General features: G+C 35.5%; 1 protein-coding gene across 1 annotated transcript in view; it reads left to right on the forward strand.

The window, feature by feature from the left end:
• Positions 1 to 15,830, forward strand: part of CRPPA (CDP-L-ribitol pyrophosphorylase A) — a 320,876-nt gene that overhangs the window by 181,902 nt on the left and 123,144 nt on the right. The window contains exon 9 of the mRNA XM_058724920.1: positions 15,341 to 15,472. Within this exon, the coding sequence (XP_058580903.1) occupies positions 15,341 to 15,472 (132 nt within the window). The remainder of the gene's footprint in view (positions 1 to 15,340; positions 15,473 to 15,830) is intronic.

Raw genomic sequence — 15,830 nt, forward strand, 5'->3', positions numbered from 1 at the left:
TATTTTAAATAATGGCCTTTAGCTCAATTGTGTTGTGCTATTTCTTTACAAAGATGGAACCAAATATATTTTCAGTATCATTTATTTGACAATTACATGTTATATGTGTTATATACATTGATTAAAGTTGATTTCTTCGGGCGCCTGGGTGGCTCAGTCGGTTAAGCGTCTGACTTCGGCTCAGGTCATGATCTCACGGTCTGTGAGTTCGAGCCCCGCGTCGGGCTCTGTGCTAACAGCTCAGAGCGTGGAGCCTGCTTCAGATTCTGTGTCTCCCTCTCTCTCTGACCCTCCCCCGTTCATGCTCTGTCTCTCTCTGTCTCAAAAATAAACATTAAAAAAATAAATAAAAAAATAAAGTTGATTTCTTATATAGATTAAAGTCAGGCTTGGTATATTTTTATTTTACTATTCAGAAGGTTTTACTCCTTGGAGAAAATAAATTATGTTGTCATAAAGGTGGTGTTAAATAGAAGAATTGACTGTTCTTTTAAGTTTTAGGAACTCTTTGGTGTGGTGAGGATGTTATCCCAAGACTGAGGTTCAAGGTACAAGGGGTAGATAGGTGTACAAATAACAAGTGTTTACTAACTTTCATGTCTCTCAGTTGTATTTCAGAGTCTTTTTTTTTTAAGTTTATTTATTTATTTTGAGAGAGAAAGAGCAGAGGAGGGGCAGAGAAGAGGGGGGGAGAGAGAGAATGCCACACTGCCAGTTTGGAGCCTGATGTGGGGCTTGAACTCAGAAAACATGAGGTCATGATCTGGGCCCAAGTCAAGAGTTGGATTAACATCAGATTAACATCAGACTGAGCCACCCTGGTGCCTCTACTTCAGAGTCTTTATCTGGCCACAGAGTGGGATGCTCGTGAAGGAATTTAAGTGACGTCTCTTTCTAAAGATATTTTTCATACCAGACACATACTGTCAAGGCATTTTGCTGTTGCATGACCCACTGTGAATGTGCTTTATGTACAGGTATAATAGAGCAATTCAGATTATAACAATCATGTTAATTTTGAATCAGGTGGTATAGTATTCCTGTTAGGAACCATTTTTGAGAATTGTGTATACTTTAAGCCTCATTCAAGATTTCTGCGTTATTGTTTGATTCTTCCTCTTGCATGTATCCATTATCTTTCTCTTTTTGTGGTAGAATTTTCATTAGGTTAAGTCTAAATCTTTTTTCAATCATTCCTTTTTTTTTTTTTTTCTTTTTTGGTCTCTTTAAAACCATTGTAATATTGCATGATGAGTCTCCTTCCTATCCCACCCCTTCAAAGAATCTATCCATTCATGTCTATCCGAGGCCCTACCTTCTGAGAATAGTTAAAGTACCAGTGCATCTTTTTACCTACTCATTTTATTAAAGTTTATTTTCAGAAAGAAAGCAGCATGTCCACACTCAAACAAGCAGGGGAGGGGCAGAGAGAGAGAGAGAATTCCAAGCGGGCCCTGAGCTGTCAGAGCAGAGTCAGATAGGGTGCTGGATCCCACGAACCATGAGATCATGACCAGAGCTGAAATAAAGGGCTGAATGCTTAACTAACTGAGCTACCCAGGCGCCCCTACCTATTCATTTTAAACTCATTTTAGGCGCCATGTACTTTGCTCTTCACAGTGAACTATCCCATTCTCTTTATTACCTAACTGATGACTTAATGTCAATAAATAGAACATATGTTGAACATCTGCGTGACAAGCGTTTTGACATACACATATGCTATTTAATAAGTTAGTTTTTTTTTTAAACTGCATCTTTAGAAGAGTATTTCAGATGATTTTATCTTGTTAAGTAAGGAAATAATTTTATTTATATATTTTCTTTTGAAGATGAAGATTTTTTAATAACATATGCTTAAGTGAGTGGCCAGAGTTAGCTTGGGAAGTGATCCAGTGGCTGGGAGTTCATAGCATTTTGGTTACTCTTCTATTTACCATTCCAAGGTTAAGTTGTAACTAGTTCTCTTTGAAAAAGGGATAAATAAGCCTGGAAGAGAAGATCAGGAGAGATCTTAAGAATATGAGAGGAACCTGAAATTTGGAAGACTGAACAGGTCCACATCTTTGAGGAGCAGGGAGAATAGCATTTCTTCATGGCCACTAGAAAGAGCCAGTGGATCTGAGACTGACTGAACCACACACTGGGGAATGTTGAGGATTAGGCAGGAAAAGGTCAAGGTGGGCCTCTTTTCTTAGTTTGAACTCTATGAAGCAGCACTGCTCAGTAGAAATGGATGGGATGATCAGATTTGCATTTTACATTATAATTCTGGATACAGTATGGAGAACAGATTAAAATGATCAGAGAGCTTCCTTGATGCATTTCTTGTAGTTAGGAGGCTATCACAGTTGTCTCAGAAATAATGGTGGTGGCTGCTCCTAGGGTCATTTTGGAGTCAATGGGCAGAAATTGCTGGAGTCAAGGCATATTTAAGAAGTAGAAGCACCAAGAATTTGTGCTCATTTTAATTTTTTTAATGTTTGTTTTGTTTTTGAGAGAGAGAGAGAGAGAGTCCAGCAGAGTGCATGTGGGGAAGGTTCAGAGAGAGGGAGATACAGAATCTGAAGCAGGCTCTAGGCTCTGAGCTGTCAGCACAAAGCCCATCGTGGAGCTTGAACCCATGAACTGTGAGATCATGACCGGAGCTGAAGTCAGACGCTTAACTGACCGAACCACCCAGGTGCCCCAGATTTGTGCTTCTTTAATGAGAGAGAAGAGGTAAAATCTCAAGTTTTGTATCTTGTGAAACTGAGTGAATAATATTAAGATAGGGGACATTAGAGAACAGTCTTTTTGGTTCATGAAGTTTGAGTCAGCAGATGATTACCACACATTTGTTCTCAGAGATACTTACAGAGATTTCACCCATAGTCAAAAGCTTTCTATTCATTTTTGTGTGTGTTTATGTGCAGAATCTCTTATCCTAAAGCCAACTTGGAGAGAGAAATTCCATTCCTCCACAGCTTCCTTAGTATTTGAGGTTTGTTTATTATTATTTTTTTAATGTTTGCTTTTGAGAGAGTGCACAAGCAGAGCAGAGGGGCAGAGGCAGAGAGAGACACAGAATCTGAAGCAGGCTCCAGGCTCTGAGCTATCAGCACAGAGCCTGATGTGGGGCTTGAACCCACGGACTGCGAGATCATGACCCAAGCTGAAATTAGACACTTAACTCACTGAGCCACCCAGGTGTCCCAGACTCTTACATAGAGTTTGTCTGATGAATCGTGTTGTTTCCCGAAATATTTTCTGTAGCAACATTTCATATTCAAAGAAAAATGCAACTGAAAACAAAAAAATCAAAATCTTGTTCATGGGTTGAATCATTAGCAGGCAGCAAGATGGTAAGAATATTATCATGCCTAAGTAGTGTTCCTTTAGGATAAAAATTTTTTGCCACCTAAAAATAGATTACTTCTGCAGTTTTCTGGAAAGCCTGAAGTGTTGTTTTATTGAAAGTGTAGAAGGGTGATGGAATCACTGCAAAAAACTTCTTTATGCAAACATGCTTTGGCTTGAACCCTATTTGCAATAGGTTTGTATGTGATACTTTTGTAAAGTGTGATTAAATTTTCAGGCAACAGAGGTTTTGTTTTACGGGATTTTAAACTTTATACTTAAATGCTGGAAAATTGTTATTTGGGAATGACTGGACTAGTTAAAGTTAACCTGCATGTTTCTTCTAAGTATTTGGAGTATTGTACCCGAGTATTACATCTTTGGAGAGAGAACTACAGATTTAAGTTTTTTAATTTAATATGTTCAGGGTAATGACTGATGTCTAGTTTTTTGCTAGACCAGTGATAACTATGATCTTGTGTTTTTTGCTTTTCCCATTTCTAAGAAATGGAGCTTCCTCTACATTTATAATCCTCAGGCCCCCTTCTCCCCCTGCAAATGTGGCCTACTAACACTTATTATTAGTATAATTATGTTACTGGTAGTAATAACAGACACTGCTTTGAAATAATGAATCACCATTCACTTCTTTTAATATAAATGATCCCATTTAATCCCCACAGGGGTCCCAAGAGTTGAAGATCATAGATGCCATTATGCTCATTTCAAGAATAACGCTTGTGGTTCAAATGATGTTCTTTTTTTTTTTTTTTTTTTTTTTTTTTTAAGGGATGTCAATACTTGGCCCTCTTTGAGTAAGAGAGAAATAGATTGTTGAAGGAGAAATGGATCTTAAAAACCACTCAATAGGATGCTCTTAATTTATAATAGATAATTCAGGTCATTTTCTGTGCCTGGACTGAGATAGATTTTTTTATATTAGGGGTTGACCAATTTTTCGTGTAACGATCGTAAATACTTTAGGCTTTGTGGGCCAATATGGTCTTTGTTACAACTGTTCAGCTGTGCTGTTCTGGTGCAAAAGTACCCGTAGACCAGTGTAAAAGAATGGGTGTGGCCGTGTTTCAGTAAAATTTCACTTACAGAAACAGGCATGTGTCTGGGTTAGACACATAGACTATAGTCTCCTGGATTTGGCTCAGATTTTAAATCCTGTATGACCTTTCTGCCACCATTACTTGGTACCTTACCTAAAATACCTCTTAGACATTTCTGTAATAGGCATACACTCTCTGGGTCATCAAGTCTCACTATTCAAAGTGTCATTCATGTGCCAGTTCCTACATTTTTATCTCTAGGCTTTATCATTCTTCTCAGTTTTGGCAGGAATGTTCAAGCTCATGAAGTTAGCAAAAAAAAAAAAAAAAAAAAGAAAGAATTTATCATCTTGTCTCCAAGAGCTGTCCCAACAGTCTCTTATTTCAGTTTGACCTCACCATTGCTTCTGTGACAGATTTTGCTAATTGCTAATAAGGAGCTACTCTCTTTATTAAAACCTTCTAGAGGCTCTTCATCCCCTACTGGACAAAGCTTAGTCATATGATAAAGCCTTGGCCTGGTCTGGTTCTTGCTTAATTTTATTGTCCTGACTCTTATTTCCTCACCAAACAATTTGCCCTCTGGTAATACTGAACTTTTAGCCCATTGACCCTATTGCTTGATATATATGTGTCTCCTCTGAGTTTTTTGACCTTGAACACCGTTTTTCTTGCCCGAATCTTACTGTTATTTGTGAGTGATAATATTTCTTCTTGGAGTCGTTCTTCAATCCCTCCATGCTCCGAGTTTTTCCCCTTTTCCCACCAAAGCATGTGTAGGCATTCAGAAATGTTTATTGACTTATTGACTTGAACTTGCCTTGGGATTCCTAGTCATGATGTCTCTTATTCTATCCTGTTTCAGTGTTGCCTACCACAAATGGACGCTTTGTAGTGACTTGCAGAAATTAAGGTGCGAGGTACGAGGCTAGGTACGAGGAAATGCATAGAAATTGCACCTCCAGTAATAGCTATGTTCGACTGAGAATAATATTACTTCTACCTGAGGGTATTATTTACTATATAAATTTAAACTTAATAAGTTATACTATTTTGATTTATGTTATCCTTCTTTGTACAGTTAAATTTTTTCCATTATTCCTTTTAGAAGAAGAAATTTTGTTTCCCTTCAACTATAATTGTCTAACATATTTATCTTTTCAGATTTTGTGAATCATATCCTTATGCTTCATGTTAGGAAGAATACCTTATTGTGCCTATAAATGACCACTTATGTCTTAAATTACTTTATGTATTCACCCTAAATAATAGCATTAACCTTTGAAGTGTTTCTCATTCCTAAGAGGAAATCTATTTTTCTCTTACAAATTGAATTTAGGGGTAATATTCCAACATTTTTGGAGGAGGCTTACTTTTTTGTTTCAAAATAAATTCTAAGTGGATAACTACTATATTGAGAAATTTTTAAAAAGTATATTTGTGAACATTCATTTTATCTTTTAATTCACATGTACAGCATTTACTTATATATTTAATAAGAAATATTAGGTTATTTGATGAAGACTAAAGTTTGAAAGCAATGATTATGGATTATATTTGGAGGTTTCATTTCCTAGTCTATTTCTGCATTTTATTTGGATTGTGTAATACACGGATTGATTTACTAGAGAATTATAATATTAACAACTGAAGAAGGATTTTTTCTTTAAAAAATCTTCCTAAATTAAATGAATCCAGAAGCCTGAAAGTGAATAGCTTGTGTCCTTTTCACAAATATAAAATTGAACAAAAGATACCTTCACACCTGTAATACACGTTAAGATGACAACATATGAGCAGAATGTGATATTTCACTCGTTAATGTGTGTTGCTCAGTTTGTTCTTACACCATGATGAGAGCATGTGTCACGCAGATGTTTCTTACCTCTGGCTGGCCGTTCTGTTGAACTGAGCACACATATGCTGTGAGAATGTACCTCATTGCACCATTCTATGTATATAGACTTGCAGAGGCCTGAATTTTTAACATTTTTTTTTTTTTTTTATTTATTTTTGGGACAGAGAGAGACAGAGCATGAACGGGGGAGGGGCAGAGAGAGAGGGAGACACAGAATCGGAAACAGGCTCCAGGCTCCGAGCCATCAGCCCAGAGCCTGACGCGGGGCTCGAACTCACGGACCGCGAGATCGTGACCTGTTTGAAGTCGGACGCTTAACCGACTGCGCCACCCAGGCGCCCCAGAGGCCTGAATTTTTAAAAAATACAGTGTGTCTTTCATCTTAGGCACTGCTGTTTTCATTTCTGCAAATTTGGTGTGTGTCCTTTTTATCTCTTCTACTTTTCTACTTTTGAATATATGAGAAACAGTTATGGTAACTTTTAATATCCTAGTCTGCTACTTGGCACTTTGGTATTAGTTTGACTCCATTTCAAGTGAAGTATTTATTTCCTTCTTAAGGGTATTTTCCTGCTGCTTTTTATGCCTGGAAACTGTGTGTGTGTGTGTGTGTGTGTGTGTGTGTGTGTGTGTGTGTGTGTATGTATTTAAAGTGTGCTATGTGAATTTTTAATTTTCATCTAACTTGGAAAATTTTCAGCCATAATTTTTTCTGTTCATTACCATACTTCTCTGGGAATACCCAATTATCTGTATAGCAGATTATTTGAAGTTGATCCATATCTCACTACTGCTCTGTTTGTTTTTCCTTTGAGTCTTTTTTTCTGTTTGATTTTAAGTAGTTGCTATTGCTATAATTTAAATTCACGAATCTTTTGCAGTGTCTAATCTGCTGTTAATATTTCCCAGTGTATATTTTTTAAATCTCAGATGATGATATTTTCATCTTTATAATTTAGGTTCAGGTCTCTTTTACATCTTTTTTCTACTTAACCCATGCATTCTCTTCTAGAGCTTTGTGAACAAATGGAACATAATCATAAAATTGTTTTAATGTCCTTTTTTATTCTAATAAATGTGTCACTTCTGAGTTGGTTTTGATTGATTTTTCACCTTATGGACCATGTTTTTCTGCTTTTTTGGGCATTTGATACATTTTGATTAGCGGTTAGATTTTGTGCATTTTACCTGGCTCTGCTTACTGAATTTTTTTTTTTAACTGTTAGAATATTTTTGAACTTTTTTTGGGGGGGGATATAGTTAGAAACAGTTTGATCCTTTTAAGCGTTGCTTCTATGATTTTTAGGTCAAGCTAGTATGTTTAATGTAGGTCTAAACATTGTTTGTAACGGAGGCAAGACTCTTTTTCAGTACTCTACCTAATGCCCTATATTATGAAGTTTTTTTACTCTGGCTAATGGTTACCACCATTATTCCTGACCCTGGAGGTTCATCAGGCAATGTTCTTATCTTCTCCAATAGGTTTTTGCCCAGTGTCACCTTTTTTATTTATTTATTTTTTAATTCTCAAATGCGTGCAGGGATCAGTACTCTGCTGTATGTGTTAGTCTGATAGTCACCAGCCTTCTTGTACCTCTTTGCTCTTCAGTACTTTGCCCTGTGAACTCTACCCACATTTGTCTCCCCATGCTGTGAAACCCAAATATCTGCCTCTGCCTTCAGTGTGCCAGATCCTGGAAGCTGTTTTAAGGAAGAGTAGGTTGGTGCAAATCTAAGGCTCATTTCATTTTTTCTCATTCCTAAGAGGTGTCCCTTGTTGTAGGTGCCTCATGTCTTAAATTTCTTTGTTTGGTTTGCATACTTTTGTCTGTTTCAAATGGTAAGGTAAATTTGGCCCATAATATTCTTTCGTAGGCAGAAACAGAAGCTGGAATTTTCTCAGTTTAAGAATTTTATTTTCATACATTGATATTCATCGACATTTTCAGAAATATATTTTATATGTAAATAAGAAAAAGCTCAGGCTGTTTTAGGTCAGACTGTCTATTGTTTTGCATATTCCAGATGCAATTTGTTCAGAGGAGGATTTTAACTAGTAACATAACATTTAGTCAGGAAAGAAAATTCTTTTTATAACTCAAACACATAAATTAATGACCCCCCCAAAAAATTAATAGGATTTATGATGAACAAATTAAGTGTATTTATATCACACAGGCTTCTTTTGTCCTAGGCATATGTACAGCCCATTAGTACATTGTACAAAGGTGAAATGTTTGCTATACTCTTGTATATGTATGTAATGCTTCAGGAAGTTGTGCCATAATGCAACAGTGGCCGAGTCTGTTCTTCTAGGAGAATACCATGTGAAATCTGAAAAGAAAAAATATATATATTTTCAAGATACGTTAGGTTTTCCCACTGATTGTTTAATGTGAAGTTCCTGTGCACCTGGCTGTCTCACTTTCTCATTTGGTTAAGCGTTCAGCTCTTGATTTTGGCTCAAGTCATGGTCTCACGGTTCGTGAGTTCAAACCCTGCATCAGGCTCTGCAGTGGCAATGCAGATCCTCCTTGGCATTCTCTGTCTCCCTCTTCCTCTGCCCCTCCCCTGATCACACTCTCTCTCAAAAATAAATAAAGCGTTTAAAAAGTGAAGTTCTGTTTTCATTACTTCTTTGATTGTTTACATAAGGATCTAAACAAAATGGGTATACAAGTATAACATTTGTCTTGACATTATAAAACTCCTTTATTTTTTAATTCTTTGAATCAACAGAAAAACTTAAACCTTTTGTATGGCTAATATTTTAACGCAAAATGCTGTTTACTGCTTTGGTTACATGGCATAATTTCTCAACCTAATAGTTTAGCTGGTATTTTAAGATTTATAGATGAGTTGTTAAACATTTGCTCTGAATTTTTATGATAGCTTATAACTTTTAATTAGCTTCTATTCATCATAATTATCCATTGAATTTCTTGGTAGCATTGATTTAAACTTGTTCCAAAATGAACTGGTTCAACAGTAAAAGCTTGTTCCTTTTTCTTTTTAGAAGCATAGTTAAAAAAAATAAGGTATAGTTTATTCATTTTCATTAATAGAATCCATGTAGTTCATAAATAGTTGACGTGAGATGAAACTTTCCCTTTTTTTTTAATCCTTAAGATAAACTCTTACTCTGATCTGCTTAGTATTAATCAGTTTCATCTGTTATTAGATCTCCCCATGATTATTTTGAAAGTAATGTTGTCTAGATACTGGGCCTAATTCCCACAATTTACTTTTCTGTACCTATAGGTAGATAATTGTACAGTATCTGTTGTGTGGTTTCAGAGAGCCTCTGGTCCACCTACCAGTTCTTTGTAACTTGATTGATAATTACCAGAACTTTGATTTTGATTGTCCTTCCTTCCACTTAGGTGGGCATTAAGCAGTGTATATTTAGATACATACTTGAACTTCAAAAATTGACTTCTTAATCAAATAAACAAAGACTCTATTTCTCTTCGTACCACAATTCCTGACTCCCTTCTCAGGCCTTCCTGTTAACATGGGCTCTGGAATGAGACAGAAGTGTTAAATGTGGGGTTATGGAACATTCCTGATGTTGTAAAGAATATTGTACTTGATATTAATTATTGTCCTTTAATTAATGTACCTGTCCTCAGAGACAAATGAAAAATTACATATTAAAATAAAAAAAAAAATGATTGGAATTCATCCGGGGCCAGGGATATATTAAATGGTTACTAGACAAATATAAAGCATGTGTAGAACTGAATGTAGAAGACATGAGACACAGAGGAGCATTTTCCAAACTCTGCCAGAAACCTTGCCCACCCACAAAGCCATGAAGCTACCCATATGTTAAATGTTTAAGCAGTTTACTAGTTTATAGGAGTGAATTTGCTATGTCAGAAGAAAATGAAATGAGATGTTCCTTTGCATGTGGGGGTGGAGAGTAGGAAGATATCCTTATCTTTTTTTTATATATGCATGAAAAACAGTTGTTAGAAATGGCATCCTAAATGAGAAATACTGTTACTATAATTTATATGTAGCAAATGAGTCAATAGTTCAAAAGGAGATGAAAGAATATCTACCTAATGTAGCTTATAAGCAAATCTGCAGAACTCAACCTAAATGAAATGTTTTGCTACATTTCCATGGATGCAAGGCTGTCCACCCTGTAAGTTTGTTTTATTAAGGCAAAAACATTTACATTTCTCTTGAGCTATCATGATTATTTTGTAGCCCTCTGCTGTATTTGTATAAACCTGCTCTGTCTTTAAAATTAAACTTGATTGCATTATTGTACCAACTGAATTTTTTCCTGGAACTCATAGTAACTGGTGGATTTTAGAAGTTCAAAATTAGTAGCACAATGTAAAGTGTATGCTTAGGTTTCACGGTATTCATATCAGGAAATCCATCTGCTAGAGATTTTCTTCTGTTTCTCATGATGTCGTCAGGCCTTCCCATCTGGTCAAGGAGAATTTTGAGATGCATTGTACTTCTTTACATTTCATAAGTCCATATCCATATCTGTTTCTTTAAAAGCTGATTATGTCAACTATTACAAAATTAAGCACATTCATGAAAAGTGACCTTTATTATGCTCTTAGGTTTTACTACATTTTTGAGTTTACCTGTAGTTTAAATAATTGGTTTCTTAATGGGTAGTATAGTTTGGTGGTTTGATGTGATAACATAGGGAATTTATAGATATATCAATAGCTTGCCTGGAATTCATGTCTATGAATGGTTTTCTTAATTCATGGAATGTTTGGTGAATAGCATTGGCCGACTGGTTTCTTGGCATTCCGTTTCTTTTTTCTTTCCAAGGAACTAGGGTGTCTTGTGTCTAATAGATCTTTAGCTGGAGTGAAAATCCTCCAGTCCTTGACTGACATTTCATGTCTTGGTGAGAACTTAAACTATTGTGCTCTGTTTTTTAGTTCACTATGCAGTTTTGCTATAATACATGTTTCTGTAAAAAAAAAAAAAAAAATAGCTTCTGTGTAAGTGGTAGATAAGGGAGTTAGGTCCATATAATTTGGAAGTGGCATCAACTCATATACAACTTTTTCTAGATAAGAACAGCCAGAAAAACGGGAATAAAATGATAAGGAGAGGGAGGAGAGGAAAAACCTCTCAATTTAGCTGCTGCACTGGAAGCAGAAGGTATTACAACTTTGTTTTGCTTTTTAATATGCTTCACTGATACATTAGTTTCTAAGAGAAGTGCAGTAAAACATATGCATTTGTGGATTTGGAAACTGTGTTCTCATAATTGGGTCAAGAATTTTTTTCCTTTGTGTATTCAAATAATTGTTCTTAGTAATAAGGTTATGATTATAATTTTCTTTCTTTTTTTTTTTTTTTTTTTTTTTTTTTACTATACCCTATTCCTCTGAATTAAGGTTTTTGTCTTAAGCTAAAATGAATCATATTGCTACATCCTTCTTTTTTGGTAGTATTTGCATGGCATATCTTGTTCATCCTTTAATATGTGCTTGTCAGGATGGTTTGCCTTAGATATTTGTCTTAAAACTAGCATATTGTTAGATTTTCCTTAAAAAATTCAATCTGATCCTATGAAAGAGTTAAATGTTTTCAATTTATGTGTATTACTTTTATATTTGAGTTCTTTAGACAAGCTTGTTTTGTTACTGCTGTTGGCCAATTGTTTTATTTTTATTTTTGCTACTTTTAATTTACTCCTATAATCTACTCCTATAATTGGTACACATTATCCTTTTCTCCCTCTTCTTAGTTCTAAAACCTATAAAATGTAGTTGTATATAGCTTTAATTAAATACCATTACTTTTTTTAAATATACGTAATTAAGTGTAAGTTAACTCAGTGTAAGGTCTCTAATTTCTGTCCTTGGTTTAAAACAAAACACACATTCAGCACACTTTACCTATTGAACCTTTTCATTTCAGTATAATTTATTCTTGTCTACAATTTAGTTCTACTGCTTTTAAGCTCCCAAAGTTATTACCCTTAGGCTCTCTTTTAGGATACTCTTAGGAAAATTGAAAAATGAACACCCACTCCTGGCTCTGACTTCACGTGGAGGTTCCACGGGCAGGTGCACTTCCTCCTGGGCCAAGTTCAATGACAGCTTTGCATTGCAGAGCTCCTTTCCCAGTTGTATCTATCATTCCTTCTCCAATTAGTGCATTCCCAGCATTTCCGCTCTTTAATTTCTATGTATTTTTAAATCTCTATGGAGGCTGTAATTATGAAGTAGAATGGTCTTGTCTTTTCTGCTCCTTATGCTATTTTTTCCAGAAACCCTTTCTGTACTTCCCCTGCCCCGGGCCCCCTTAGTTAATTTAAGATTTTTCAGAACTGAAAATTTGTTAGGAAGACTTATATTAAATGAGAAGTGTCTGTCTGCCTCATTCACTATCTAGGCTAACAGTAAGGTTTCCCGGGTTGTACATTGCATAACTCAAGGACATTTCATTGACATAAAGTTTGTTGGGTAAGGTGGTTGCTAGTATTTCATGGTATCTGAATAGTAAGAATAATTACACAGTTGAAAGAGTTAAATAGTACTATGAGGCTTGTAACCCCAAACAGCAGCATCGTTCGTCATTCCAGATGGTATGGGGCTATGTAATGATCTGGCAGTATGGGCCCAGGAGAGAGTCTTAGCCTTGGCCAGTCTCCTAGCTTTAGATTCATAATATGACTGCAATTTCATAAATGCCTTTTGAGTTTGGGGAATTACCCTGCATTTTTTTTTTTTTTTGGCAAGCCCACAACCAGCAATTTTAGCTTCAGATAGATATTATAAACTCAGAAGACTAGAAGATGCCTGTGGCACTAGTTTGTGCAACATTATAAAAGACTACAGGACAGGAAAAAAGACGGTGATGGTCATGTCTCTTCTGCTTTAGCTCTTGAGCTCACAATGTCATATTAGTTATAAGGACTGCCTTTCTCCCCCCTCCCTTTTTCTCCCCTATCTTGGCTTCTAAAGGGTGAGGGAAGGAGGTCAGAGAAGGCGGTGGGTGAGCTATCCTTCTAAAAGGCTCAAACTATAAATAGGAACTAGTATCTTTAGTAACAACTGATGTTAGCTTCCTAGGTTTCAGCTAGGGCAACACCTAGTTTCAAGTTAAATTTCACTGAAGGAAAGGTCTAGCATTTATAGTTCATTAACACTTATTCCAGCCTGGCTGTAGTTCACCAGTCTCAAATTATATTTGCTATAAGCAATGTTGCCTGGTAAAAAAAAATTTGAAATTTCATCTTTATAAGTTTTCAGGGAATCACTGCTAGGGGAGGGTGAGCTCAAGATCACAGGGTAACATTGTCTTTTCTTCAGCTATTCAGCGTATAGTAAGGCCTGAGACCCTTTTCTTCCTGCTTTTCATCTTCATTGTTTTTTGTTTTGTTTTGTTTTGTTTTGCTTTTTCTTCTTTTTCTATTCTTTTTGTTTCTTTTCTTTTTTTTTAAATTTTTTTCAACGTTTATTTATTTTTGAGACAGAGAGAGACAGAGCATGAACAGGGGAGGGGCCGAGAGAGAGGGAGACACAGAATCTGAAACAGGCTGCAGGCTGTGAGCGGTCAGCACAGAGCCCGACGCGGGGCTCAAACTCACGGGCCGAGAGATCATGACCTGAGCCGAAGTCGGACGCTCAACCGACCGAGCCGCCCAGGCGCCCCTCTTTTTGTTTCTTAATGATAGAGCATTTTTAAGGAAAAAAAGCCTTTATTGTCACTTTAGAGTTTAGGAAGAAGCAATGACATATGTATGTCTTTTTTTTTTTTTTTTTAATATATGAAATTTATTGTCAAATTGGTTTCCATACAACACTCAATGCTCATCCCAACAGGTGCCCTCCTCAATACCCATCACCCACCCCCCCCTCCCTCCCACCCCCCATCAGCCCTCAGTTTGTTCTCAGTTTTATTTAAGAATCTCTTATGCTTTGGCTCTCTCCCACTCTAACCTCTTTTTTTTTTTCTTCCCCTCCCCCATGGGTTCCTGTTAAGTTTCTCAGGATCCACATAAGAGTGGACACATATGGTATCTGTCTTTCTCTGTATGGCTTATTTCATTTACCTTACCTACTGAATTAATATACATAAATGTCCTAACATAATTCTCTTTTAAAATTGATATTTTAAAAGTACTTTTCCCTGGACAAGCAAAATGCAATCTGTTGGGTGAACACTCAGTCCCTTGTGTTACTTAAAGAACATAATAAAATTTTATTGTGTATTTTCTATAGAGTGTATTTCTATATCGAAGAATGGAGGAAGGGAAGGGATTAGTATAAGAGTTTTTGAGTGGGGTAGATTTTAAAATGCTTCTAGATAATAAATACGTGTAATTGAACAAACTGTAAATTTTAAGAGTTACAATTCTTGATACTGTGAAAAAAATACAAATATTTCTTAATGTTTATTCTGTGTTTGCATTTGCATTTTATTTTGATATTATTGTGATTTAGATAGTTTATGTCCCACAAAAGACAAACATTACCCTAAAACTTCAAATTTGAAGAAAGGAGGAAATTTATCCTGAGCTCCTTAAAATTTAAATGAAAAATAATGCTTAAAAAATAGTCATTGGAATAATTTCATGAAAAATATTATTTAACACTGCAAAAAATTATATAATTCTGGATTTACTCTAAGACATAGATGATTTATTAGAATTTGAATTATCAGTTTGAAAGGGATTCTAAAAAACTATGAATGTAATAGAGCACTTCCTTGAATTTTATTAATATTAGTAATTGCTTAATTTATCATATTTCTACCTAGCCTAGTTGCAGTTTATAAATTAAGCTAGGTGAATAGTGGAAATCATGTTTTTTTTTATACATTTGACTCTGACACAAGTGGAAATAGAATATTGGCATTTTATATTTTTCAACATCGTGTTCTCAGTGACTGTTTATTGTCTTTGTATTTGTAAAGGATACAGGAATCTTACTGAGCATTTATGGCTTGATATGCTTATCTAGAAATTAACACAAACTTAAATATTATAATATTATATTTGTATTTTGAGCTTTTTTAATATTATATTTTTCAAAGCAAAGAGAAAGGATTATATTCTAATATGACCTTTTGTATTATTTTGCAGGTATATTTTCTTGATTATAAATCAGTACCTTTTGATCAGAAAATGGAAAACCTAATGCAGATTAGGGAATATGCAAAGGAAGTGAAAAAAAGAAATATTTTATTATGTGGTCTTCTTATATATTATCCACAGGTAGGTAAAATTTTGGTCTCAGCTTTATGTTCTGTACACTACAGTTGTAAGGGTGAGAACGTGAGTTGTTAAAAGCAAAGATACAATACTGATGAGAAGAATTTTGGCTGGAAAGTTGACCATCTATTCATGTTCTGTAGTAGGTGGAACCTCTCTTGACTCTAATGGAAAAATTTATTTATTTATTTATTTAAAAAATTTTTTTTTGTTTATTTATTTTTGAGACAGAGACAGAGCGTGAACAGGGGAGGGGCAGAGAGAGAGGGAAACACAGAATCCAAAACAGGCTCTAGGCTCTGAGCTGTCAGCACAGAGCCCGACGCGGGGCTCGAACTCACAGACCGTGAGATCATGATCT

Source organism: Neofelis nebulosa, chromosome 4 (assembly GCF_028018385.1).
Source record: "Neofelis nebulosa isolate mNeoNeb1 chromosome 4, mNeoNeb1.pri, whole genome shotgun sequence".
NCBI lineage: Eukaryota > Metazoa > Chordata > Mammalia > Carnivora > Felidae > Neofelis > Neofelis nebulosa.